Below are 25580 nucleotides of genomic sequence, written 5' to 3'. Positions count from 1 at the left end.
AAGGCCAAGAAGCACTAGGAGTTCTCCAATCCACAGCCTAATATTATCTCCTCACACCTATGGAGTTCATGGGTGTAATTCAATGCCAGTCCTTCTCAGAGTAGACCCAATGAAGTTAATGGGCAGGGTTAACTTATTTTTGATTAGGACTTAGTTGAATATAAGCCCATATTTCTAGTTGAGGCAATATCTGCATGCTTTATTGGAGAGCTGAACCACTTATCTGGTTGCCTGTTTAGTGACTGGAGGGACAGAACTTCCCAGAGAATGATGTTTGGCTGTACTTGATTTGTTTCAATATAATATTTCTATACTGCTTTTCCAGCAACCAAGCTGAGCTCAAGGTGGCCTTCTACAATAGCAAAGAATTAACAAATAAAAACAGCACTTCCTAGTACAAAAGAAACATGCAACTAAGGTACAATGAATGGATCAAAGCCACACAAAACAGCAAAATCACGAAATTCTTGTTCTAAGCACCTTTTCCATGTGTGTGTTAGCAAATCATACAACGGAAACATAATTTTCATTTAAATCCATTCACAATCTGAAATGGTAAAAAAAAACAACCAGTGGGAAAAATTATACCTGTGTCATTATATTATTACGATTAATCACCACACATGCCTCTCAAAATAGGCTTTTAAATTTCCCTTCTCTGTGTCATTGAGTGATAATGAGGCTTTTAAAAATTCCAAACTCCTCTTGTTGAGTCCCTTAAGAGTAAAAGGATGAAATATTCATCTTTCTCTCCTTAAAATGCTGCACTGAGTCTTCCCCCAGCAAAATGCCTCTTGTGAGCCATCTGTTAGGGACATATTAATGTTCTGGTTTGCCTGCTCCTTCCCATTTCACCGCTTGGAATGAGAGAAATAACCTTTCAGTACATTTTCTCACCAGACAAGCCTTCAACATTTGATATCCTTTCCAGCTTATCTTGGGGTGCAACACTCAAAGCAAAATGTGCTACACAGATTTTTTTTTTTTTTAAAGGACAGGCATTCTTCCCATTTAGGAAATGGATTGAATAGGCTGTATTTATTTCATATTCTTCAAATGTTCCTATTTTCTAGAACCAGCCCTTGGTAAATCACTGTCTCTCCTTTATCCCTAGATTTATTTATTTGTTGCTTTTTGAGGATGCCTTGTTTTAAACTGGGTGTGGGGAACCTTTGGTCCTCCAACTGTTGCTGAACTATAACTCCCACCATACCTTTGCCTGTGCTTGCTGGGGGCTGGTGGGAGTTGTAGTTCTGCAACATCTGGAGAGCCAACGGTTCCTCAAACCAGTTTTGAACATTTGTTCCTCACTCCCGCTTCCGATCTCTGTAAATTAATACTGCAATCCTATGCATGTCTGTTCAGAAGCAAGCTCCTTTAAGTTCAGTGGGGCACATTCCCAGCTAAGTGAGAATAGGATTGCTCACCATCTCTGAATAGGAGAAAGATGTTTAATTCCCTCTGTTTGTAATGTTCAGGCAGTGAGAGCATTAGTTGCTGGAGCTCACAGGAGCTGATGTTGGTACCTGTCTATCTTGGGAAGCAATGGAGGAGTGCACCTTTGTGGGTGAAGTCAAGCTGTTGGCAGGTTGCAGCGCCTGCTGTGGCTGTAGAGACCGATGTGGGAGAGACAAGTTTTATTGCAGCTGGGGCAGATGAAGGCGTCCAGTTGTGCTGCTACAGATACACCATGGCATCTCCCCCCCTCTCCGCTCTCCTCCCAGCGGTCATTCCTCCTCTGGTTGCTGATATGGACTTGACTGACTGTCTCCATGCGCTGCGGTTGTCCGCAAGGGATTCCCACATGGCAATGTGGGATGTTGTTAGCCTTCATGTAACGTTTGCAGACATCTTGTAGCACAGAGTTGGTCTGCCAATGGGCCCGGTGCCTGAAGCCCGCTCCCTGTCCTTGGGGATCCTGCCATCTTCCATTCTGTGGACACGACCAATCCAGCATAGATATCGCTGAGACAGGGCTGGGAGAGCACATATTTGTCTGGAATTCTGTCCTGCCATGTGGCGCTGTGGGTTAAACCACAGAGCCTAGGACTTGCCGATCAGAAGGTCGGCGGTTCGAATCACCACAACGGGGTGAGCTCCCGGTGCTCGGTCCCTGCTCCTGCCAACCTAGAAGTTTGAAAGCATGCCAAAGTGCAAGTAGATAAAGACGTACTGCTCTGGTGGGAAGGAAAACGGCATTTCCGCGCGCTGCTCTGGTTCGCCAGAAGCGGCTTAGTCATGCTCGCCACATGACCCGGAAGCTGTACACCAGCTCCCTCGGCCAGTAAAGCGAGATGAGCGCCACAACCCCAGAGTCGGCCACGACTGGACCTAATGGTCAGGGGTCCCTTTACCTTTACATGCCATGTGATACCTCAAATCTTCCTGATGCATCACATGTGGAAGGCGTCGAGGCTCCTCATGGTTGCCGGTTGCCCACGACTCACTTCTATAAGGCAGCATACTCAAGACACAGGCCTGGGTTATAGTTCAGCAACCTCTGGAGGTCTTTTGAGCTAGATGGACCCAATGGTCTTCCTAAGCTCCTGCAATGATTCAGTGGGGTTATTTTTTTGGTGCGGAGGTGGGGAGAATCAGACTCCCTCTCTGTCCTCCCTTCCTTCTAAACATTGCGTTTTTGCATATAGAAAGCTTCATCCTGTGCTGTGTTTCCTCTGCTGGCAGAATTCAGCCAAGCAGTAATTGAAGCGAGAAAAGACTATTTAACGAGCTCTTTTGATTAAATTACCGGGAACTCCCCAGATATGCCGTGATCTATGCCATATATCTGAAGGCGCATTAGAAACTGCCATAATCTCATTGACAAGATAGATTTCAGATCTGACTCTTGCAAACTGCTCCAAATGGTCCAGAGGGATTTCCCTTTGCAGGTGGATCTAATTCATATGCCCACATTGCTGTGCCCAGTTTTCTGATTAAATTTATTTTTAGTGAAGGCTGCTGTCCTCTTCGAAATGCACGCCGGAGGAAAAAAATATATGGTAGTAGTACATCTGCTCAGTTCTGGGAGAGAAAGCTGCCCGCATTTATGAAAGATGAACCGTAGGGAGGGGATGTGTGTTCATTACATAGAATCATAGAACTGTAGAGCTGGAAGGGACCACAAGTGTCATCTAGTCCAACCCCCTGCAGTGCATGGATATTTTGCCCTAACATGGGGCTGAAACCCAAAATCCTGAGATTAATAGTCTCTACCGACTGAGCTATCCCATCCATAATGTGACTTGATCTAGTCTTAATGCAGATGTGGACCAGATCATAGGGTGTTGCATGGGAAAACATTTGCCGATTGGAGTTCGGATTTCTGCACTGACGTTGACTTAGAGCATGTGTACACACATGCATTCCCAAGTCTTTTCTTTCTTTCTCAAATGTTTAATATTTTTATTTAGATCCCACCTTTCCTCCAATGAGTTTGAGGTGGTGTATTTGGTTCTCCCCCTTCTCGTTTTGTCCACAAAACAACCCTGTGAGGTGGCTTAGGCTGTAAGAGAGTGTGTATGGCTGGTCCAAGGTCACACAGTGGCTGAATGGGGATTTGAACCCTAGTTGTCCACATCTCAGCCCAGTAAGTCCCCAATCTTTACTTAACCACTGATTTGCACATACAGGGCTGTTTCTGAAGCACACAACCACTTTACTTGGGACAGGAGAAATCTCAGCTTCTTACTGGTAGAGAGAAAGTCATGTGTCATAATTTACATGGCGTGGGTGTGTAATTTTTCTGCTTGTGTTCTTCTGCACTGCAGTATGCTATACCTCTGAATTAAATCATAGTTCTCCTTCATCTTGCACCATACTCTTAAGAGGATCTTTGTTTCTACGATACAATAAAACAAATGTTTCAGATTTCTTATGGCATCCAAAACAACTGTTTAAAACACCCATAAATAAATAAATAAAACTAATAAGCAAAATCAAACCCAAAACAAGATTAAAGTACATGCCAGCATTCTGCATATGTCAGTAGGCTTGCCTAAACAAAAAAATGTTTTTAACAGGCACTTAAAAGAATTTCTTCACATGCTGTGGTAGAAGGAAGTGCATACCTTCCAGATGCCCTGTGAAAAACAGGACATCCTGTTTCTTTGTGCAGTATCTCGGTGGCCATTTTTGGTGCTGTGATCTCGTGTGCACTTGCCCCAAGAATGTTCTGGGGGGACGGCGGCGGCAAGAGCGAGGCTGGCTATGTGTCTCGGCCATGAGACACCCTGGAAGACATGGGTTCCGGTTTTGCATTGGAAATACAGTGGTACCTTGGGTTAAGAACTTACAGTAATTCGTTCTGGAGGTCCATTCTTAACCTGAAACTGTCCTTAAGCTGAGATACCACTTTAGCTAATGGGGGTTCCTGTTGCCGCCGCGCTGCTGCTGTGCAATTTCTGTTCTCATCCTGAAGCAAAGTTCTTAACCCAAGGTACTATTTCTGGGTTAGCGGAGTCTGTAACCTGAAGCGTCTGTAACCTGAAGAGTCTGTAACCCGAGGTACCACTGTAGTTGGATGGTATGGAAGTGAGGGAGAAGGAAAACTCTGACCCTAAGATGGTTGGATGGTGCCTTGCATGCCTCTTTCCGGCAACTCCTACAACCAAGCTGGCGCCAAATGTATTGCTTTCCTTTCCTTTTGACCACATCAGTGAGGCTGAGGGGTTTTTTGTTGTCTGGGCAGCCCAGGACCCCCATATACACTGCCCAGGTTTGCACCCCAAAGAGGGCCCCTTTGGAGCTGCTAACACAGCAGTTTGACTTCACCCCTGGAGGCATGCTCCATTGAGTTTAGGGGGCCTAATTCTAACCATGGATACCCAAAAGTAGGTCTCATTGGTTCCAGTGAGATTTGGTAAACTTGCAGCACTGGGCGCTGCGAGAGGAGGGCCCCTTTGAGTGCCTTTTCAATCAAGAACGACTCCTGACATTTATGGACTTCCTCCCCTGTCATGGTTGTAGAGGGGTTAGCTGTGTGAGTCTTTTGCAGCAAACACAGCAAGAAATCCTCTTAAGGACAAATAGATTAATTCTGGCAGGAGCTTTCGTGGTTTAGACCTGGATGCATGAAGTGTTTGTCTCAGTGGGTTGACATATATACATACAGACACATGGATAAAGAGAGAGACAGTGTGAATAGCGAGGCCAAATGAAATGTAAGCGCTCTAGCCTTTATGACATATCTGTGCAAAGCTCAAATGTGCACAAGATAAGCATGGCGGCCATACACAACAGCCGTAATTGGAGGTAACACAATCTTCCTAGCTCTGCTGAGCAACCTTATTGTATTGCCAAGCAGCCAATTACTGCTGTTGTGCTTCTAGCTGAGTCTAGCTGTTCTAGATGGAATCTACAACAAGGAGAAAGATGATTTTCCACCCAGAGATTTTTGCATTCTGCAAGTGTTTCATGCCCTCCAACCATCAGTGTGGCATAGTGCCCGGGCTGGTGTAGTGGTTAGAGTGCTGGACTAGGACCTGGAAGACCAGGGTTTGAATCCCCACTTCAGCCACAAAGCTCACTAGGTTACCTTGAGCCAATCACTCACTCTCAGCTTAAACTACCTCATGCAGACCTTCCAAGTGTTGCTATTTTCCAGGAACAGTCCTGGATTTACAGAAGCTGTCCCGGTTTCTGATTTAATCCCAGAATGTCCCACTTTTCCTTAGGACATCCCTATTTTCATCGGAGAAATGTTGAAAGGTATGCCTCATGGGGTTGTTGTGAGTATAAAATGTGGAGGAGACGTATGTCATATATAAATAATGTAATATAAAAAATAACTAATAATACGATAGGTCAGTGGTTCCCAAACTTCTTTTCCCTCACAGAGGACTTGAAAATTGCTCAGGGTCTTGGTGGACCTCTTAATGATTGTTCTGCCTGTTGTAGCAATTGTGATGCACTGTGCTAGATACTAAACTATTTTTAATTGTATTTTCATTGCTTCTTTTATTTCTTATATTGTATTCTATTGCATTTCAAGTTGCATGCTACAGATTTTAGATTGCAATGCAATAAAATACAATATAAGAAGCAAAAAAGGAAATAAAGCAATATAATACAATTAGAAATCGGAACGAACATTTAATGCGCACATGCTGCGGACCACATGAATGAAGCTTGCAGACCACTAGTGGCCCATGGACCACAGTTTGGGAGTCTTTGAATCCCACACCACAAAGGGAACTGCCTTATGCTGCGTCAGAGCTGTGTAGTGTTTACACTGACTGGCAGTGGCTTTCCAGGGTTTTCCCTACCTGGAGATGCCAGAGTTTGAACCTGGGACCTTCTGCCTCCAAGGGGGCTGCTCCGCCCCTGAGCTATGGCCCTTCCCCCTGTGTTTCATTTAGCACCTGCTCCTCTGTCTCACCTTTCTCCCAAACGATGCTACCTGCCCTGCAACACGGGGTTTGTAATAGCAGGCTTGTCTTTCTGGCCTCTTGTATGGATTTCTCTGATTTAATGAATTTGAATTGCTCTGGACACTTGAACATGCTATAGTTTATTCTCAGCCTGGGATAGCTCAGCTGGTAGAGCCCCAGACTCTTAATCTCAGGGCCAGGGGTTCAAGCCCCACGTTGGGCAAAAGATATGTGCATTGCAGGGGGTTGGACCGCATGACCCAGAATTCTACGATTCTGGGATCAATGTGCATAGCTGCAACATATCTGTTGATGGGCATTCAAACTACTAAGTTTGTAGTACTTCATGCTAGCACTGTAAATAATAATAACAATGATGATGATAGACATTGGGGAGCTAGCTTTCTGTGGGCAAAATGTGCTATACGAATGTCAGATGGTCTTCAATTACCTTCGTTGGTTCGTTTTGAATACTGAATTCTGAAAAGCGCCACTGCCAGTCTCAGTGAATATCAGGCTGATCTAATGCTGCTGACAAGCCAAATTGTACTTATCGTGCATTTAACGTCTTATGTCCTGATCAAACATCTGGACAGCACAGTTAATACGGCGCCTGCTTAGTAGGTTAATAGATAATTCATGTTTAGGTTTTTAATTCTATTTGGTCATGGAGGTTTCAAGATAAGCTGTGATGCATTATTATTATTATTTCTTCTCTCAAAAGTAAAAAAAGAATAACAGTGCAAGGTAAAAATCTCAATACAAACTCAAATAAATCCACTACCCATCCTGGGCAAACTGCAGCCAACACTAAATATTTTCCTATTTCACCTCCTTTGGCTACTTCTGCCCACTGTGTTTTACATCCAGTATTCTGTTGAATACCCAGCCTCCTTCATGTACTAAAGTGGTACCCCTCTTTTTGTTTCTGATGCTACTGTCTCTCTACCTTGTTCCTGATCCTCCCTCTCTAATTTAAGCTCCTCAATTCCCACCTCCTTTAAATACACTGAAGGAAGTAATCTTCAAATACGTGAACAGGCTTTTTTGGCCGCGTTACTGGCTTAAAACGCAGTGAGGTTGTTCTTTTCTTTTGGCTGCGTTTCAAAACTGTGTTTGTACATGGTTGTACAGATCAGCACGGTCTTCTGTGTATCTTAAGCTGCCTGCTGTATGTCCACATCAGGAAGGAGGGATGTATTCAGCCAATGAGCAGGTCTCGATTGGGATCAAAACTGGTTTGGTGCATCAGAATGTAGTATTTCACAAGAAACAACAGGGTGGATGTGGATTGGGGTTGTTGTCATGTGCACACGGCTTCCCAACCCAGTGGTGGGGAGAGCACTAGATGTAGAGTAAATGGGAGTGTGTAGACAGCCTTACTCTGCTGCTTCAGAAGCCTAGGGATTGATCAAATCGGCTTCATTTACAGGAGGATAGGAGAAATATGTTGACAGTAAGAGGAATTCGACAATGGAGTCAATTACCTAGAGCAGGGGTAGCCAACATGGTGCCGTCCAGTTGATGTTGTACTATAGTTCCCATCAGCAAAGATGGCCAATGGTCAGGTATGGTGAGAGTTGTAGCCCAGTTGGAGAGCACCATGTTGGCTATCCCTGACTGGAGGTTTTCAGCCACCTGCCAGCAATGCTCTACTGAAGGATTTCCAGCATTGAGCCAGGGGGTTTAGTGGCCCACTTCCAGGAGTCACCTGGAGCAGCTGAAATTCTCCACACCTGTTCCTCAGGTGTGCCATCATTTCTTGGCTCCTGGTCCTGTGCCTTCACAGTCGCAACTTGAACTGCAGATATTACCAAACCTTTCTTACCATGAGAAGCCTCAAATCATTCTTGATATCTTTATTTATTAAATTTGTATATCACCCTTCACTCAAAGATCCCAGGTTCACAACAGAAAAAATACAAAACCAGGACATAAAATATTTAATAAAACAAAAAAACCCACGAATAACCCCCCTCTTCATCTCAGGGCAGTTCACAAGAATATAATAAATGAAATTCCACCTAACTGCATGAAAATGTCCCTGGTCTTCCTGACCTTAGAAATGTGTAATTTGTGAGTTATGTTATGTTGAAGCCCTGTAGTGTCCTCCATTTCTGAGCCAAAGAAATTATTGTTGCAGCCAGCATCCATGTCAAAAGTTCCTTAGTTTGGTAAAATTGTTGTTGGATCATCCCACAAGTTCAAAAGGGCAGCCTGTGGGGAGGCTTGGATGGGGCATTTAACTTTTTTTAAATATTTCTCCGAAAACATTGGCCCGAAATTCAGATGCCAGAAGTACCTGAGTTGTATTCAAGGGCAGCCCTGTATAGAGCAGGGAGTTATGAAAGCATGAGTCAGCATTGAAAAATCCTTTCTATTCAAGAAGGGATGAGTCTACACAATAAACACAGAAGATAAAAAGCACTTCTGGCCCCCACAGCAAACCTGTTTATTGAAAAGCAGGTCAAGCAGGACTCTTAGGCTCTGTACCTGTAGTTGGTTAAGTAATTCTAAGCCTTCCGATTCAATCAAGAACATTCTGCAAAGGGAGCCAATTCCACAAATGGCTCATAAATCTAATTGACTAATATTGGAATTCCATCCGGTGTTTGTCATACGCAGAGTAGGTATGCCCACTGAAATCAATGGGCACAAGAAGTCCTGTGGATAGCTCAGTTGGTAAAGCATTCATAATCTCAGGGTTGTGGGTTTGAGCCCCACATTGGGCAAAAGATTCCTACATTGCAGGGGGTTGTACTAGATCAGTGTTTCCCAACCGGTGTTCCGCGGCACACTACTGTGCCGCGAGACGTTGCCTGGTGTGCTGTGGGAGGGAGGCGGGCGAGTCGCACGGCGTCTCGGCGTCGGGCGGCAGCGAGCCCAGGAAGCGGCCCAGCCGGCCGGGGTCGCCCGCCTGCAGCAGCGCCTCGCACCCGCACGAGACCTGCTCCGCCGAGAAGCAGGCGAGCGCGGAGGATCGGGCGCGGCGGAGGCCAGCCCCGCGCTTCGAGAGGACGCAGCAGCCGTCGCCAAACCCGATCCTCCTCCTCCTGCTCCGCCGCCGTCCTCTGGCTCTCGGCCGGGAGGAGCCTGCGGCGACGGGGCGGGCGCCGAAGTTGGCAGAAGTTGGCGCGCCTCCTCGGCAGCGCCTTCGTCCTCCTCCTCCTGCCTCTGCTCTCCTCCGGCGGCGGGGGCGCGCTGCCCTCCCCGGCCGGGGGGCTCGGCGGGGCCCGCGGGGAAGGAGGCCATGTTCGCGGCGCGCGGGATCGCGGCCCCCCTCGCCCGCCTCCGGCCCGCTCCCCTCCCCCTGCGCGCTGCCCTAGCCGTGCGGGTCTCCTCCCCCTGCGCCGCCGTCCCCTTTCCACATCCTAGGAGCCGCGGTCCGCCTACCGCCCCCGGGCCGCGGCGCGGCTCCCAGCCCGGGCTGGCCTCCGCCTCCTGGGACGCGCGCCCACCCCCGCGGCCCCCCAAACTTCGGAGCAACTCTCCAGACGCTTCTCCCCCGCCTCGGTCTCCCTCCTTTCCACTTCTCTTCCCCCCTTCCTTCCCTCTTTCTTTCTCTTTCTCTCCCACCCGCCTTTCCTTCTATTAACTTTCCTTTCCCCTCCCTTCGTCCTTCCTACTTTTACTCCTGGGCTCCTCCCCCCTTTGCGCAGCCACAAATCAATCTCTCTCTCTTTTTTCCCCTCTCTCTCTTCTTTGCTCAGACCCAAAAAAGCGCCGCTTTTTGGAAATCCGGACTGCTGTCCCCGCTGAAACGATACTTTAAAAAAGGAAGAACCCACTGGCTCTTATTTCTGTTTAAAGCAGTAGATCCCGAACTCTTTTGGCCCACTGCCCCCTTGGTTCCACATCCCCCAGTGTCCCCTATGCTTACTCTATAGAAAGCATTACAGGGGTTAACGCGGCTCGCTAAGGAAGATATTAATAGAATTCTGCATTTGGGGGGAGACCCTAACAGTCATCTACCATTACCTTCTATGCTGTTACTATTTTTTTATTTTATTTTACATAAGTAAAAAGTGACCTTTCCCCATCTGGCATGGTGGTGTGCCTCGAGATTTTTTTCATGACACAAGTGTGCCTTTGCCCAAAAAAGGTTGGGAAACACTGTACTAGATGACCCTCGTGGTCCCTTCCAACTCTACAGTTCTATGATTCTATGACTAACCAAAGTCCATTGATTTCAATGGGTCTGTTCAGAGGAGATCTTAGCTGATTACAACTCCTATTAGAGTACTGTGAAAATTGTGAAATCTGCTTGATGTGATTCTTTATGTGATACTGGCAGCTATTGACAATGGCAGAAACAAAACGGAATGGCTCTCTTCCAGCTTAACATCTCATGTCGAGCAACACATGAGCTGACGATGATTCAGAGAAGGCTTAAGAGTCGACTGGGAGCTTGTTGTGATGTTGTTTTCAGACTGTAATGGAGAGACTGAATAGGTTAGACTGGGCCAACATCTGTGGGATGGGTAGGAGTACACAAGCTTTTGAAATGAAGAACGGCACAAAACATAAAGCATTTGCAGCTATCCACTAATGTATAACAGCCCACTAAAAAGCTATCCTTTTTACTCCTGGTACTAATAACCAGAGCAAGTTTGGCACTCGTTATCAGAACCAACTTAGTGAGATGGTTGGTGTGTATGGATTTAACAGTGTTTAGCTGAATTTTTTTTTTAGGTGCTATTTTGTTAATGTTGTTAACATCACTTTATAGAAATGCTATATTGATTTGTTAATCATATTATATGACCCATGCTGTAAATGTCTTGTTTAGCTTATTTTATGGTTGCCGTTTTGTTACTAGTGTTTTATAGATTGCAGTTGTTTTATTCATGCTTTGTTAACTATTTTATATGATTTATGCTGTATTTGTGATGTTCTATTACGTTTCTGTTATTTACTGTTTGTTAGTATCCTAGAAATACAGTACATCAAATCAAATAACTATAGCTTTTCATAAATGCAATTAAGATTCAGCACTACATTCCTGCCATTTTTAACAGTGAAAGGAAAAGTGTTGAATCTATGTGAATTAATGGCATTTCTTATTCTTCTTCCAGGGGTGTTGTGAAAGTGGACATAAACTTACAAAAAGTGGACATTGACCAATGTTCAAATGAGGGCTGGTTTTCAGGAACTCACACATGCCACTTAAATAGCTCCGAGGTAAGGAAACGTACCTTAATCTCAACGAATGATGTGTTCTACCATGTTTCACTTTGATTTCCACATTGCAAGTCTTAACCTTATTTTCCTGCTTTTTAAATGGGAATAAGCTTCCCACACAAGATGGACCGTACAAGCTTTCAGTGGCAGTGAACTGTAGAACAAGGTAACTTTGTGGTTGGCAACTGCTGTTCCTTCACCCAAGCCATAGAAGGCTCTTGTAATAAATGGGCTGAACTTTCTGTTTTGGGCATATATCTAGTAATCACTTTCAAATGCATGGGCACAAATATATGTGCATGCACACCCACCCACATGATTCATGTACAGCCAGCCTTGTGGCCCTTTATTTCAGTGCTAAACATACAAGCAAATGCATATAAAAAACCCCCAACAACATACGTAGGAAAATAATAGCTTGGTTTAATGTAACGCTAAGCCAAACTACGGCTTAGTGAGAACAAGCAAGTACGCTGGTACACATTGGGAAAATTGTGGCTACTTTGCTCCTCGCATACTCTTGCTGCTGCTCTATCAGGAGCTAAGTCATGATTTGGCTTAGTGTTATGTGTGAACCCAGGCTTGTGTTGTTTTAAGCAAACCTCGTAATCGAGGTTTGTTCTTGGCTTACTGGTCGTGGTTTGTTGGGGGAGACAAACCATGAGCTCTGATTTGCATGTAATGCTGAGACAAACCATGGTTTAGCTCCTGGTAGCAGTGCATTTAATTGCATGATTATATACATATTTGATCATAACTAAACCCTACTGAATTCAATGAGATTTTCTCCCCTGGGGCCAACATGGTACCTCCAGATGTCGATGGACTGCCACCTCCATCATCCCTGACCATTTACTACCAGGCGTGGGCTGCTGGGAGCTGTATTTAGACAACATCTGGGGTGGTACCTTGTTGACTGCTCCTGATCTACAGGATTCTAACCACGTGCCTGGGTTGGACCTTGAATGTAGTAGGCATGTATTTAAGTTACGACTTTGGATGCATGTCTCGTTTTCAGGAGTATGCTTGTAGCATGTAGCCTGATTCTGCTTACTTGGAAGTAGACATTGTGTTCAAGAGTACTCCCTTCCTAAGCAAGAGTGTAGCGTACTCAGTGGTATTCAGCCTATTTGGACTGGTAGGGTGGAAGACAGGGAGATCAACTGTAGGTGGTGCTAGAGCCAGTGACAGGCAGAGCCAACAAATTCTAGTGTTGTCCCCATCCTCCTCCCTACCAGGTTCTACAACGGCAACACTGAGAGTGACGAGGATGAAGCTGACAGACAGGGCCACCCCCTGAACTTGCTGTTAAGTAAGAAGGCAGGGAAGTGAGGGCTGGCTGAGGGTAGACTGAGGGCCTCATTTGCTCAAATGGATCAACCTCCAGTGGAAATAGCGTATTTTTCACTCCATAAGATGCACTTCCCCCCCCCTAAAAAGTAAGGGAAAATGTCTGTGCGTCTTATGGAGTGAATGTGTGGTCGATCGCTGGCTCCCTTTCCAGTCCCGCCCAGGCCTCCATTGTTGAATGTTCTGCAGATGGAGGCTGTTTGTTTCCCCAGCAACATGTGACTGGCTGATTAGATTATCTGTCTTGAAACTGTAGAAATGGTTTCCTTTCCTCTCTTAAAGAAGCTGCAGAACTGTGAGCTGGACCCCATAAAAACAGGATTTCCCCCCTTTGCAAAGGAAGCTGCACAACTTTGAGATGATCCTCAAAAAAAACAGGGCTCCCTTTCCTCCTCTAAAAACTAGGTGCGTCTTATGGTCAGGTGCGTCTTATGGAGCATAAATACAGTATTTCAGCTGTAGAAAAGAAAGACCAGGAGGGAGGTGTCCATAACGTAGCAGAATGAAGAAAGAACAGCAAGGCAAATTCTGTGGGGAAGGCCCTTAGCATCTGCTTTGCACCAGAAGGTCCCAGGTTCAATCCCTAGCATCTCCAGGTAGGGCTGGGAGGGACCCTTCCTGAAATCCTGGAGAGATTCTCCCAGTGTAGTCAGTCCCGTGCCATCAAGTCAACTCAGTATAAGGCAGCTTCCTATGCTCTTTCACCCTGATCAGTCACTTATCAACCATTTGTTGTAACTCTTTGCTTTTGGCTAGCTGCACATTAAGGAGTTTGGGTTCACGTAAGGATCAGCATCTTTCAGAGACTTCTGAAATCCTGCCTCCTATTTTGGTTTTAAGAAAAACAACAACTAAGCAAAAGCCTGTTACTTGTGAACGATCTGAACGCTATAAATAGCTGTAATTATCTTCCGCATACAGCCTGAGTGATGGAGAACATAAGAAATACAATTAATTATAGCAGAAACAAATCAACCCTCATATTTTTTTTATTTTTTAAGTTGACAATACAGTAGTACCTCGGGTTACATACGCTTCAGGTTACATACGCTTCAAGTTACAGACCCCGCTAATCCAGAAATAGTGCTTCAGGTTAAGAACTTTGCTTCAGGATGAGAACAGAAATTGTGCAGCGGCAGTGGGAGGCCCCATTAGCTAAAGTGGTGCTTCAGGTTAAGAACAGTTTCAGGTTAAGTACGGACCTCTGGAACGAATTAAGTACTTAACCTGAGGTGCCACTGTACTGTCATCCTGGTTCATGGCCACCAGAGACTCTGTTTGCCCTTCTCTTCCTGCATATTTGTAAGTATAGTGAATATTGCAAAAAAATAAAAAATATAAAAAATCCATATGTCTCTAGTGATTTACACCTTCAAAAGAAGTCGGAATCTAGGTGACATTGTCCAGTACTCAACTCAGTGGTGGGGGGGCCAGGGCCCTCCAGTCCCAATACATTTTATAGTGGTCTCCTTTTTTAGGGGGTATGGGAAGCGTGATTTGTATACAATTGAGGGGAGTCAGGCAGTTGGAGCTTGTGAGTCTTCCTAAGTCCTTCCAAGCTTTCCTCCGTACTCGGATTGTTGCCATTCCCAAGGGCATTCTCAATGGTGACAATATTATTATTATTATTATTATTATTATTATTATTATTATTATTATTTTATTCATTTTTATTTATTATTAAATTTGTATACCTTCATCCAGGTATCACAGGGTGGTTCACGACATAAAAATACAAAATGGGAACACAAAATACACAATAAAACGAAAACAAACCAATAACCCCCCTCTCTCCACAAACACATTTAAAAGACCATAGAATAGTCAATTCCTTTCACGAGCTGCAGAAAAGGGTTTCTTTTGAATTTCTCATTTCCCTAGAGTTGACCTCTATCGGGGGATGCCTTTGCCAGGGGAAAAGATAAGAGGTGGCAAACTTTAAAAATGCGATGCCAAAATGAAATCCTTCTCCTGGAGCTGACATTTAGATTTGGGCCTGGAATTCCATTCGGGAGCATCTGAAGAGTGAATCTGCTCTTGGCTCTTAATTGTTTTGCGTGCAGAATAAATTCCAGTGCAGGTCTGCTGCTTGAGTTGTTTTTAGATCTCAGGAGCATGATGGAAAGCATGACAGGATGTAAGAAAGCAGGAGATCATGAATGATGCATAAGGATGTCTGCAGTTCCTGAGCATTTCACCCTTAAAACTAGAACTCAGCTTTGTTTATTTCTCTGGGCCAAGCTAGACTGCAGTTGCCTTTTTTTAAGGTGCTTTTTTGCATACTTGAATGGTGTGACCCAGTGGATGTTGTAAAACAGATTAAAACACCTTTAATGAGGTAGGAAGGGATGCGGGTGGCGCTGTGGGTTAAACCACAGAGCCTAGAACTTGCCGATCAGAAGGTCGGCGGTTCGAATCCCCGCGACGGGGTGAGCTCCCGTTGTTCGGTCCCTGCTCCTGCCAACCTAGCAGTTCGAAAGCAGGTCAAAGTGCAAGTAGATAAATAGGTACCACTCTAGCAGGAAGGTAAACGGCGTTTCCATGCACTGCTCTGGTTCGCCAGAAGCGGCTTAGTCATGCTGGTCACACGACCCGGAAGCTGTACGCCAGCTCCCTCGGCCAGTAAAGCGAGATGAGCGCCACAACCCCAGAGTCGGTCACGACTGGACCTAATGGTCAGGGGCCCCTTTACCTTTACTTTAATGAGGTAGGGTCTATCTGAAGCATAGCAAAAGCTGGGACCCAGGTTGGGTTGCAGTGCTGGGTGGGGGAACTTGGGGAGTAAGGATCAGTTTAACTTCTCTTGCAGCCAAACCAGGCATGGCACCACTCAAGCAATTTGCCATGGCATGAATGGTTTTCAAAGTAAATAGCAGCCACTTGGGGCTGGGGCTGTAGCCCTCCAGATGATGATGGACTACAGCCCTGCTGTCTGGAGCTGATGGGAGTTGGAGCCTAGCAGCCTCCAGGTTGGGGGTGTGTGTAGGTGTGTGTGTGTCACAGGCTCCCTATTGCTTCCATTGGAGGAGGAGATCTAGGCAACCCCATCTTACAGACTTGGTTAACGATGAGAGGGGCTCGGAATTAAAAATAAAACAAAATATAGAATTCTTTCTTCATTGGCGAGGCTGAATCCAGAACATTTTCCACCCTCTCTCACCTTTTCCTCTGCCTTTATCTTAAGGTTGTGAGCTCATAGTGTTTAGCACTCAAAGAGTCCACCTCCATTAGAACCATAGAATCACAGAATTGTAGAGTTGGAAGGGACCCAAATGGTCATCTAGTTCAAACACCTGTAATGCAGGAATCTCAGCTAAAGCGTCCATGACAGATGGCCACCCAACCTCTGCTTAAAAGCCTCCAAGGAAGGAGAGTCCTCCACCTCCAAAAGGAGTCCATTCCACTGTCAAACACCTCTGTCAAAAACCTTTTCCTGGTGTTTAGCTGGAATCTCCTTTCTTGTAACTTGAAGCCATTGGTTCAAGTCCTACCCTCCACAACAGGAGAAAACAAGCTTGTTCCATCTTCCATACAACAGCTCTTGAGATATCTGAAGATGGCTATCACATCTCCTCTCAGTCTCCTCTTTTCCAGTAGTTAAAATGCCATTATTATGATTATTTTGCTATTATGCTTTGTATTATGTTTTTATTATTATGCTGCATAGACTATGTTTTTAATGTTGTACACCGCCCTGGGGTCTTTGGATAAAGGGTGGTATATAAATTGAATTAAGAAAAACAACAACAAAGTAGTGCTTCCTTTCTTCCATTATTTAGGAACTGGGTTGCTGCAAATTCTAGTGGAACTCTCAATAGGAATGTTGCATTGGTACCTTAGGAATGGATGTTTCACCTGGAAGTAGCCTTTAACCAGGTGTGAGGAACCTTTGGCCCTTCAGAATCTGCTGAAGTACATCTCCCATCATCCCTGACCAGTGGCCATGGTTGCTGGGGCTGATGAGAGTTGTAGTTCAGCAACATCTGGAAGGACCCAGGTTCCCCCACAGCTTCTTAAACCAGTTTTCATTGGCCTGGTGGTTCTCTCCACATGTTTTGGACTACAATGACCTGGGGGTTGATGGGAATTGTAGCCCAAAGCATCTGGAGGGCACCAGGTTGGAGAAGGCTCCTTTTAACTGCTTAACAGAAACTTGACATTGCTTAAGCCTGGCCAGCTACCAGCTTTCTAAAATGAAAGGACACGAGTAAATAGGAATAATGGCATGAAAAACGAACTGGAAACAGCAAGGATTTGACATTTAGTTTGCTTAATGAATGGTGGTGTAGCCAGTATTCTGCTCACATTTGGGACTGCCTTATGAAAGGCAGATCGAGGGTGCCAAGGGGCCGGGTTTCTATTTACACTCTTTTCAGAAAGAGCAAAGCGAGAATAAGTAGGTCATGGTGACGGGAAGATTTTGTGTGTTGCAGCTCTGGAGAATGTACTGCATACTGAACAGAGAAGGGCAGCTCAACTGATAAAGAGGGATGGAGCATTTCACACAAGAAGAACAGTGTACATTAGGGCTTTTTTGCATTTAGAAGGACTGATTACTTTAAAGGTACAGTAGAGATTTACCAAATGGTATGGAGGTATTAAGTAGAGATAAGTTATTTCTTGCAAAACATTTGAAGTTTGGCTCATGCACAGGAATTGATGAGCAGTAGTGACAGGACTCTTTCAAACCATGCACAATTCTCAGTCCAAATGCCAAGCTAGACATGGAACAATTCACACAATTAGCAAGTGCGTGGATGATTTTTAAATATGCAAATAGCAAGCATGGGGGGGGCTGGTCTAAACTTGGACTTTGATGAGGTAGGGCAAAAAGGAGTGTTACATCTTTTGCCCACCACACTGGAAGGCAAACTCCCATTTGCACCTCTAGAAGCCTATTTTCCAGCACTAATAGCAGATACAGTGTACGTGAACTGGATTGTGACCCCCATTAGGGGATTCTACCTGTTATTTGTGCCAGAAGGAAAGCTGCCATTGGTGCCAATGGGAGCTTTCCTTCCTGTGCAAATAGCAGACACAAAGAACTGGGGTGGGGACAACGATACAGATCTGGATTGGGACCACAGTGGGAGGCAAAGGGTTAAATCTCTGCATCTTCACCAGGTCCCTGATCCAAACTGGGGGTACCTCAGCAGATTTACTTAAACACAAGCATGCATGAACCCAGGTAATCACACACCCAGCAGCTGAGAACTGTATAAATGGTTTCACACCTGCTTTGGCCATGAGAGCTGGTGTACTGCAACGAATGGAGTGCTGGGCTCAGACCAGGGAGGTCTCTGCTCAAGTCCTAAAGCTCTGTATAAACATTCCCTTATACTCATATTCATCTAATAGATTCAGCTTGCATTTAAAGGGCACTTTTGAAACAATACGCAAGCTGAAACACACCTGTCCTTCAAAAGACACGTCTCTGCATTTTGCAGTGCTGTTTTCCAGCCGAGTAATGGGTACAAAGTCATTGTTGTTGTTTAGTCGTGTCCGACTCTTCGTGACCCCATGGACCACAGCACGCCAGGCACTCCTGTCTTCCGCTCCCTCCCGCAGTTTGGTCAAACTCATGTTCGTAGCTTCGAGAACACTGTCCAACCATCTCGTCCTCTATCGTCCCCTTCTCCTTGTGCCCTCCATCTTTCCCAACATCAGGGTCTTTTCCAGGGAGTCTTCTCTTCTCATGAGGTGGCCAAAGTATTGGAGCCTCAGCTTCACGATCTGTCCTTCCAGTGAGCACTCAGGGCTGATTTCCTTAAGAATGGAGAGGTTTGGTCTTCTTGCAGTCCATGGGACTCTCAAGAGTCTCCTCCAGCACCATAATTCAAAAGCATCAATTCTTCGGCGATCAGCCTTCTTTATGGTCCAAGCTTTCACTTCCATACATCACTACTGGGAAAACCATAGCTTTTACTATACGGACCTTTGTTGGCAAGGTGATGTCTCTACTTTTTAAGATGCTGTCTAGGTTTGTCACTGCTTTTCTCCCAAGAAGCAGGCGTCTTTTAATTTCGTGGCTGCTGTCACCATCTGCAGTGATCATGGAGCCCAAGAAGGTAAAACCTCTCACTGCCTCCATTTCTTCCCCTTCTATTTGCCAGGAGGAGATGGGACCAATTGCCATGATCTTCGTTTTTTGATGTTGAGCTTCAGACCATATTTTGCGCTCATCTCTTCACCCTCAATAAAAGGTTCTTTAATTCCTCCTCACTTTCTGTCATTGTTAGTGGCCCCCTATGGTTTGAATGTGTGGCTTGTATCTACCATAAGCTGTGCATTCAGTATTGTGGGCCAAATTTTATGGAGCTTCCTTTCAGTTGAGGTCAGATGGGCTCCCTCAGTGTTGAACTTCTAGCACCTACTCAAGACTTTTTTCTTTTGGTTTTGTTATGATTTCAGTAGGGCCTTTAGCTGAATTCTGATTTTTATAGTTTAAATTATTTTTTATCTTCCTTGTACTGAGCTTCTGTATGTCAGAGACCTTAAGCTTTATATAAACTGTCGAAATGATAATGATAGATTAGAAGACGGCATGCAGGGGGCGACAGGAGACTGCGGGGGCAATAGCAAATAGGCAAAAAATAAAATAAAATGGCTCCCTTCCCTTAGTTTTGCTTGAGATAGCTGCTGGTTTTAAAGCGCTTCTGTCAATGCACCAACTGGATTCCGCCTAACAATAGTATATTTATTCAATTTCTAACCCTCCTTTTTCTCCAAGGAGCTGTACACAACAACCCTGTGAGATATGTTAGGCTGTAAGGCAGTGACTGGCCCAAGGCTGCCCAGTGAGCTTCATGGCAGAATGGGGATTTGAACCCTGGTCTTCCAGGTCCTAGTCCAACACTCTAACCACTACACCACATCTCTGGCCCACTGTGTCCAATCTTAAAGAGCAGTTTGGATCTCTCCTTTTTAATTGTCTCATTGCACCATTTTGAATTGCGCATGGCTCTTTGTCTCAGGTTGTTGGCGAAGCACCCCAGATGATAATCTATACTTAGCAAGTGTGATAGTGACTCATTAAAGTTTGAGCCTTAAGTTATTTGTGAGAGCACAAGAATGCAGGTGGAAAATATAGGTGTTGTGACGTGAAATAAATAAATAGAACTGCGCGCCACCTTCTGTTCTTTCTTAATTTGGGCAGTGAAATTCTGTATGTTAAAAAGCTGTCACATTCCCTTTTTGCACACAAATGGATTAACATCTTCTAGTATGGGCGAGTCTCAAGTTGAACAAAATGTATGATGTGGCAATACACCCTCTAAGGGCTAAGAAGAATTCATGCACCTGATGTCTACGTCATTATGAGTAATAGGATAGTAAGAAAAATGAGTTCTCTTAGGAAACCTGACAGCTTAAATTAGGTCCCAGGAGCGCAATATCCATCTTGAAATGCCACCAACCCTTGGGAAGCAGAAGAAATACAAAGGCTAGCCAAATGAATATTTTGTTGCTGTTGGCGTGTGTGTGTGTGTGTGTGTGTGTGTAAATGCAATCCTTTTACTCTAACTTCTGATGGTGCTGACTTATTGCCAGTGTTTCATCTCAAACTGTAATATCAGAATCTTATGCTAGATGTCATAAAAGAGAGAGAAGAAAGAAAAAGAAAGAAAGAAAGAAAGAAAGAAAGAAAGAAAGAAAGAAAGAAAGTTGAGTCTCCTGGGAGATTCTCTGCAAGCAATATAGGGTTTGATCTCTAGCTATACTATCAAAATACTATTTTTTCCATACCACATGTCCTAAAAAGAAGAGTTGTAGTGGCATACAACCTGATCTTAGGATATGAATTGTGAGTACCACCTCTCCGTGGCAGAACTATGCTGATTCTTGATACGGGGTGGGGGAAGAGCTTTAATTTAAGACATTAATATGCCACTTAACTAAGGGACATGGGTGGCGCTGTGGGTTAAACCACAGAGCCTAGGACAGAAGGTTGGTGGTTCGAATCCCCGCAACGGGGTGAGCTCCCGTTGCTTGGTCCCTGCTCCTGCCAACCTAGCAGTTTGGAAGCACATCAAGTGCAAGTAGATAAATAGGTACCGTTCCCGCAGGAAGGTAAACAACTTTTCCGTGCGCTGCTCTGGTTTGCCAGAAGCGGCTTAGTCATGCTGGCCACATGACCCAGAAGCTGTATGCCGGCTCCCTCGGCCAATAAAGCGAGATGAGCGCCGCAACCCCAGAGTCGGTCATGACTAGACCTAATGGTCAGGCCCTTTACCTTTACGCCACTTAACTATCCACATTTCTATGCAGCATTTCAATTTCAGTGTCTGTATATATTGGGCATGTTATTGCACACTGTCAAACGATGCTACTGTTCTGTCCCTTTTCCTATGCAGTCATACATCTGGCCAGCAATTCACTTTAACCCCCCCCCCCCCCAATATGTGCTGCATGGAAATGATCTCAGGTGTCTTGAGTAGGTCTGCATTAAGCCAATTTAGAAAAGGAAAGGAAAAAAGGAAGAGTTCAGTCTCCAGGAAGATTGCCTCCATTCGTACAAACAGTATAGGAAAGGAGGTAGTTGTGTGTGTCTTTTGTAAGCTACAGGGTGGTTCATTAGATGTGCTAAAAAAGTAAATTCTAATCCAGTGGGAGGGGCAGCTTGTGTTGCTTAGCTTGAGTTCATGCAGACGACAAGGAAGGGGGAAGATACGAAAGGGTGTGTTGAGAGAGAAAGAGAGAGAGAAAGGGGGTTGGAGAGAGTGAGCAAGGGGTGTGTGTCCTGTTTGATGTAATGTTCTTTCAGCCCTGGTGCTCTTGAAGGTAGCTGTCTGCATGAGACAGACAGACAGACAGACAGACAGACAGACAGACATTTGGAATTACAAGGATGAGATCCAGGCTCGCTGATAGATGGTGCAGCTCCCACTAACAGTTCACATAGATTTGGAGGCTGGCAAACAGGAGGCTTGCTGATAGCTTTAGTAAAGCCGTTCAGAACTTGCTAACAATGAGTCACTTTCTTTGATTGCCAGGTGGTAGTTAGGCAGTGCTGGGGTAGAAATGGGACACACATTGTTCTATGCTAGTAGACACTTCACTTTGACGGAGGACGTTTCCTCTAGGTAGGATAGGAGCTTGGTGGGTGCTACAGTCAGCTACACATAGAATCAAAGATGGAATCATAGAATCATATGACTTTTGCATGCAGAAGGTCCCAGGTTCAGTTCCCAGCATCTCCAGGTGGACCTGGGAAAGATTCCCTGCCTGAAACCCTGGACGGCCACTGCCGGTCAGTGTAGGAAATACTAGATGGTCAGTGGTCTAACTTGGTGTAAGGCATGTCCGTGCTTCTCTTCCTACCAAATACTCTCCACAGGGAGGCTTATCAGGTGTTGAACTTGATGGCATTTTGGAACCAGCTGAAGATTTAGCTATTTATTTTAAATTTGCCTGGGCTGCCTCTGTATCCTTTCTGCTGAATGTAATGCTTGGCTTCTTAAAACTGCCCTTCCTTTTCACTCTCTTTGGCCCAGTTGTTGTTATCCTTCTGGTTTCATGTTTATGTGTCTATCGTTCTGCTGTAAGCCACCCTGGGAGTTATGAAGAGCAGCATAAAAATATTTGCAATAAATCCTGGAAGAAGGGGCAGAGTGATGCACAATAGCACACTGTGACGGCACATATTTTGTGTCCTAATAGCGGCTGTTGCTGACATGGCTTGTTCTTCAGAAGTTAGTAGTCCCTTTAGAGTTCTGTAGTCTGTCCCCCAGAAGGAGACTTTCCGAGTGCTTAGGAAATGAGACAAAGATGTAAAAAAAGTAGACATAGAGAAACTGGATGGAAGCAGTCATTTTATTGTCTTGTTTTGATAGATCAATTGTTGTTCTTGTTTGTGTGTGGTTTTAAAAAAATGTAATATGCTGTTCGCTTGGGGACCCCTTGGAGTCGAGAAGAGGTATACAAATAAACTGTAATGATAAAAACCCCTCGTTTTATAAATAACATTGCTGCAAAAGCCAGTGGGATGTGTTAGAGACACTTGTGAAAAATACTGTGGAAACGAGAGCCTTCCACCGTTAACATTCTCTGGGCTTGTTTGGGTTGCCATTTGGCGTTTGCAGGGCTGTTTGCCTAGAACAGAGCGTGGGACCACTTTGCTTTATTGTCGCCTCATGGTTCTAGGAGACAGCAGGGCAGGGGATGGGGGGGGGGGATTTGACTGGCCTGCCCCTTGCCTGAACAGCTTCTTTCCCCACTTCCAACATTTCTTGTGCCTCCTCCTCCGCCTCTGACTGCTAAGACCCTTCCCTTCTCCTGCCTCGCAGGTGGCACCAAACCCTATAAATTGCTGGCCCCTTCTCCTGGGTCAGCCTCTCCCCCCCCCCCCCCCCCAGTTACCAGAACCCTGCCAGTCCCTGACACTAAGGGTGGGAGTTACTGAGAAACCAGAACCTCAGAGGTCCCCACAAAATTCTTCTTCAGGTGTTCAGGGCAAATGCACAGGGGATTTTGAGAAGGGGGAGGTTCAATTAGTCATCCCCGTAAACCACATTGAAGTCTTTCTTTCTTTCTTTCTTTTTCCAATCAAGCGGTATATATGCATTTTATGAAATAAATGAAATAAGTAAAATGCTTTGGCTTCCTTGTGAAAATAAACACTTCACTACATATCTCAAGGCTCTAATTTCTAAAATGTTTCTCAGCGTCAATTCTCTGTCTCTGTGTGGGTTGCAACAATTTCATTTATCAAATGTATTTTTGTCTTGGCTTGTTTCGTTCTGGCTTTTTACACCAGGGTTGGCAAAACCAATAGGTTTTTCCTCGATAAATGTTCATTTGTTGAGAAAGCACCAGGTGCCTGGAGATGTGTGCAGTTTTAATGCAGTGAACAGGACTGTACTTGGCACTGAATGATGATGGCAATCCCATGATAGTCATTTAGTTTGTTTGTTATTTTTTAAAAAACAAAAAGCTATGTTTAAGTCCTTGACTGTCTCTTAAAAAACTTAAGAGAAGTCCTTTTTTAAAAATAAAAAATAGGTGCATTTTATCAATTGCTGAAAGCTTCCCAAATGAAGAAGATTTGCATCATTGTGCTTTATAGGAAAAGCCCATATAGGAGAGCAACTTGGTGGTGTTTAGGCCTTCCTCCAACAACAGTTATATATAAAGAAAGACAGAGGCTTGTCAAAGCTTTCAGTGAAAAGTGGAGCTTTGCAAAATACGTTTTTCAACATAAAGGAAAAGTGGGTTGCTTAGCTACAGCTCTTCAGCCGCCACCACCACTCTTTAAAAATAATAAACAATTAACAATATGGCCTAGTTCATACTTTTCATAGCTCCAGTGCAACTGCTGAAAGGGAGCAGTATATGAAGCCACTCTTGGCTCTGCACCCAGTGCAGAGTGCATGGAGTCGCTAATGGGTGTTGTGAGAACTGGCATCTCCAGATGGACTATCCCCATGTTGATGCCAAATTAGCATAGTCACAAAGGTTGAACAGTGAGGGCCTAGGCTCCTGCACAAGGGACATTCATTGAATGTTGAATGTTGGAAGTTTCTGGACAGAGTTAAGAAAGTACTTCTTCACACAGTGCCTAGTTAAAATATGGAATGTGCTCCTACAAGAAATAGTGATGGCCACCAATTTTGATGGCTTTAAAAGAGGATTAGACAGATTCATGGATCAAGATAGCTCAGTTGGTAGAGCATGAGACTCTTAATCTCAGGGTTGTGGGTTGGAGTCCCACGTTTGGCCTTAGACAGTGGCAATATGGTTTTATATTCCAATTTTATCCTGTGAACTACCCTGAGACCTGCAGGTATAGGGCAGTTTATAAATTCAATGAATAATAATAATAATAATAATAATCCATCTTGGCAGAATTACCCAGTAACTTATGCCCACACAAGTCTTAAAAATTGGGATATTGTTTATTGCACACAGACACAACCAAAATTTGCACATTTTACATTTCAAAGGGAAATAGCTCAGCACCAATGCATATTCGTTAACATCAGTGAGGATAGCTAAGAGTTGAGCATCATCAGTTCACACAGGTGGACTATGGACTTTGGACTGTGCACACAAGGTACTTTAAAAGAGTAGAAGCAAAAAAGAGACTGCTCTAAGCAGAGCTGTAGCTATGGGGGTAGGCTGGGGTGGGCTGGGGGCTAGCCAGGTGTTTCGCTCCCAGTGAAGACTCCAGAACGGGAGCCATTGAAGCTCTCAGCCTGTGTGTGTGTGTGTGCAAATGTATGTGGGTGTGGGTGTGCCAAACTGAGTCTTTGACCTGGGTGAAATAAAGCCTAATTCTGCCCCTACCCCTACCATCTGAATTTCAAAAGTTGAGAAGGAGAAAGCCTAGATTTTGTTTCATTTTTAGGTGGGACTCCCAAAAGGTTTCCACCCTGGGTCGCCCTTGTGATGCCACTATCTCATCTCCCCTGCCCCCTCCCCAAGTCAATTGGTATCAACTTCGATTTCATTGTAAAAACCAGCCCATAAAATGGTTATTTATATATGAGTCGGCTCTCGGTTCTTTTCCATAAATACGTTTCTACCCTTAGGGGTTTTGCTTTGCAATTTCACCAGCGCTTGTCCGTGTGTATTCAGCCGGTTCCCTTTATGACATTTCTCTCCTGCTCACTTAGCCCCACGGAGGGGAAGCCGGGCTCTGTGTCAGAACGTGTGGCTGTCATCACGCCGAACCTCAAGGCC

General features: G+C 44.8%; 1 protein-coding gene across 1 annotated transcript in view; it reads left to right on the top strand.

The window, feature by feature from the left end:
• The window catches only part of GPR158 (G protein-coupled receptor 158), a 120523-nt gene that overhangs the window by 6821 nt on the left and 88122 nt on the right, over nt 1–25580 (top strand). Inside the window, exon 2 of the mRNA XM_028750558.2 lies at nt 11447–11552. Within this exon, the coding sequence (XP_028606391.2) occupies nt 11447–11552 (106 nt within the window). The remainder of the gene's footprint in view (nt 1–11446; nt 11553–25580) is intronic.

The sequence above is a fragment of the Podarcis muralis genome, chromosome 12, assembly GCF_964188315.1.
Source record: "Podarcis muralis chromosome 12, rPodMur119.hap1.1, whole genome shotgun sequence".
In the NCBI taxonomy this organism is placed as follows: Eukaryota; Metazoa; Chordata; class Lepidosauria; order Squamata; family Lacertidae; genus Podarcis; species Podarcis muralis.
Note: the sequence above shows the minus strand (reverse complement) of the source record. Positions and strands in the feature narration are given on the sequence as shown.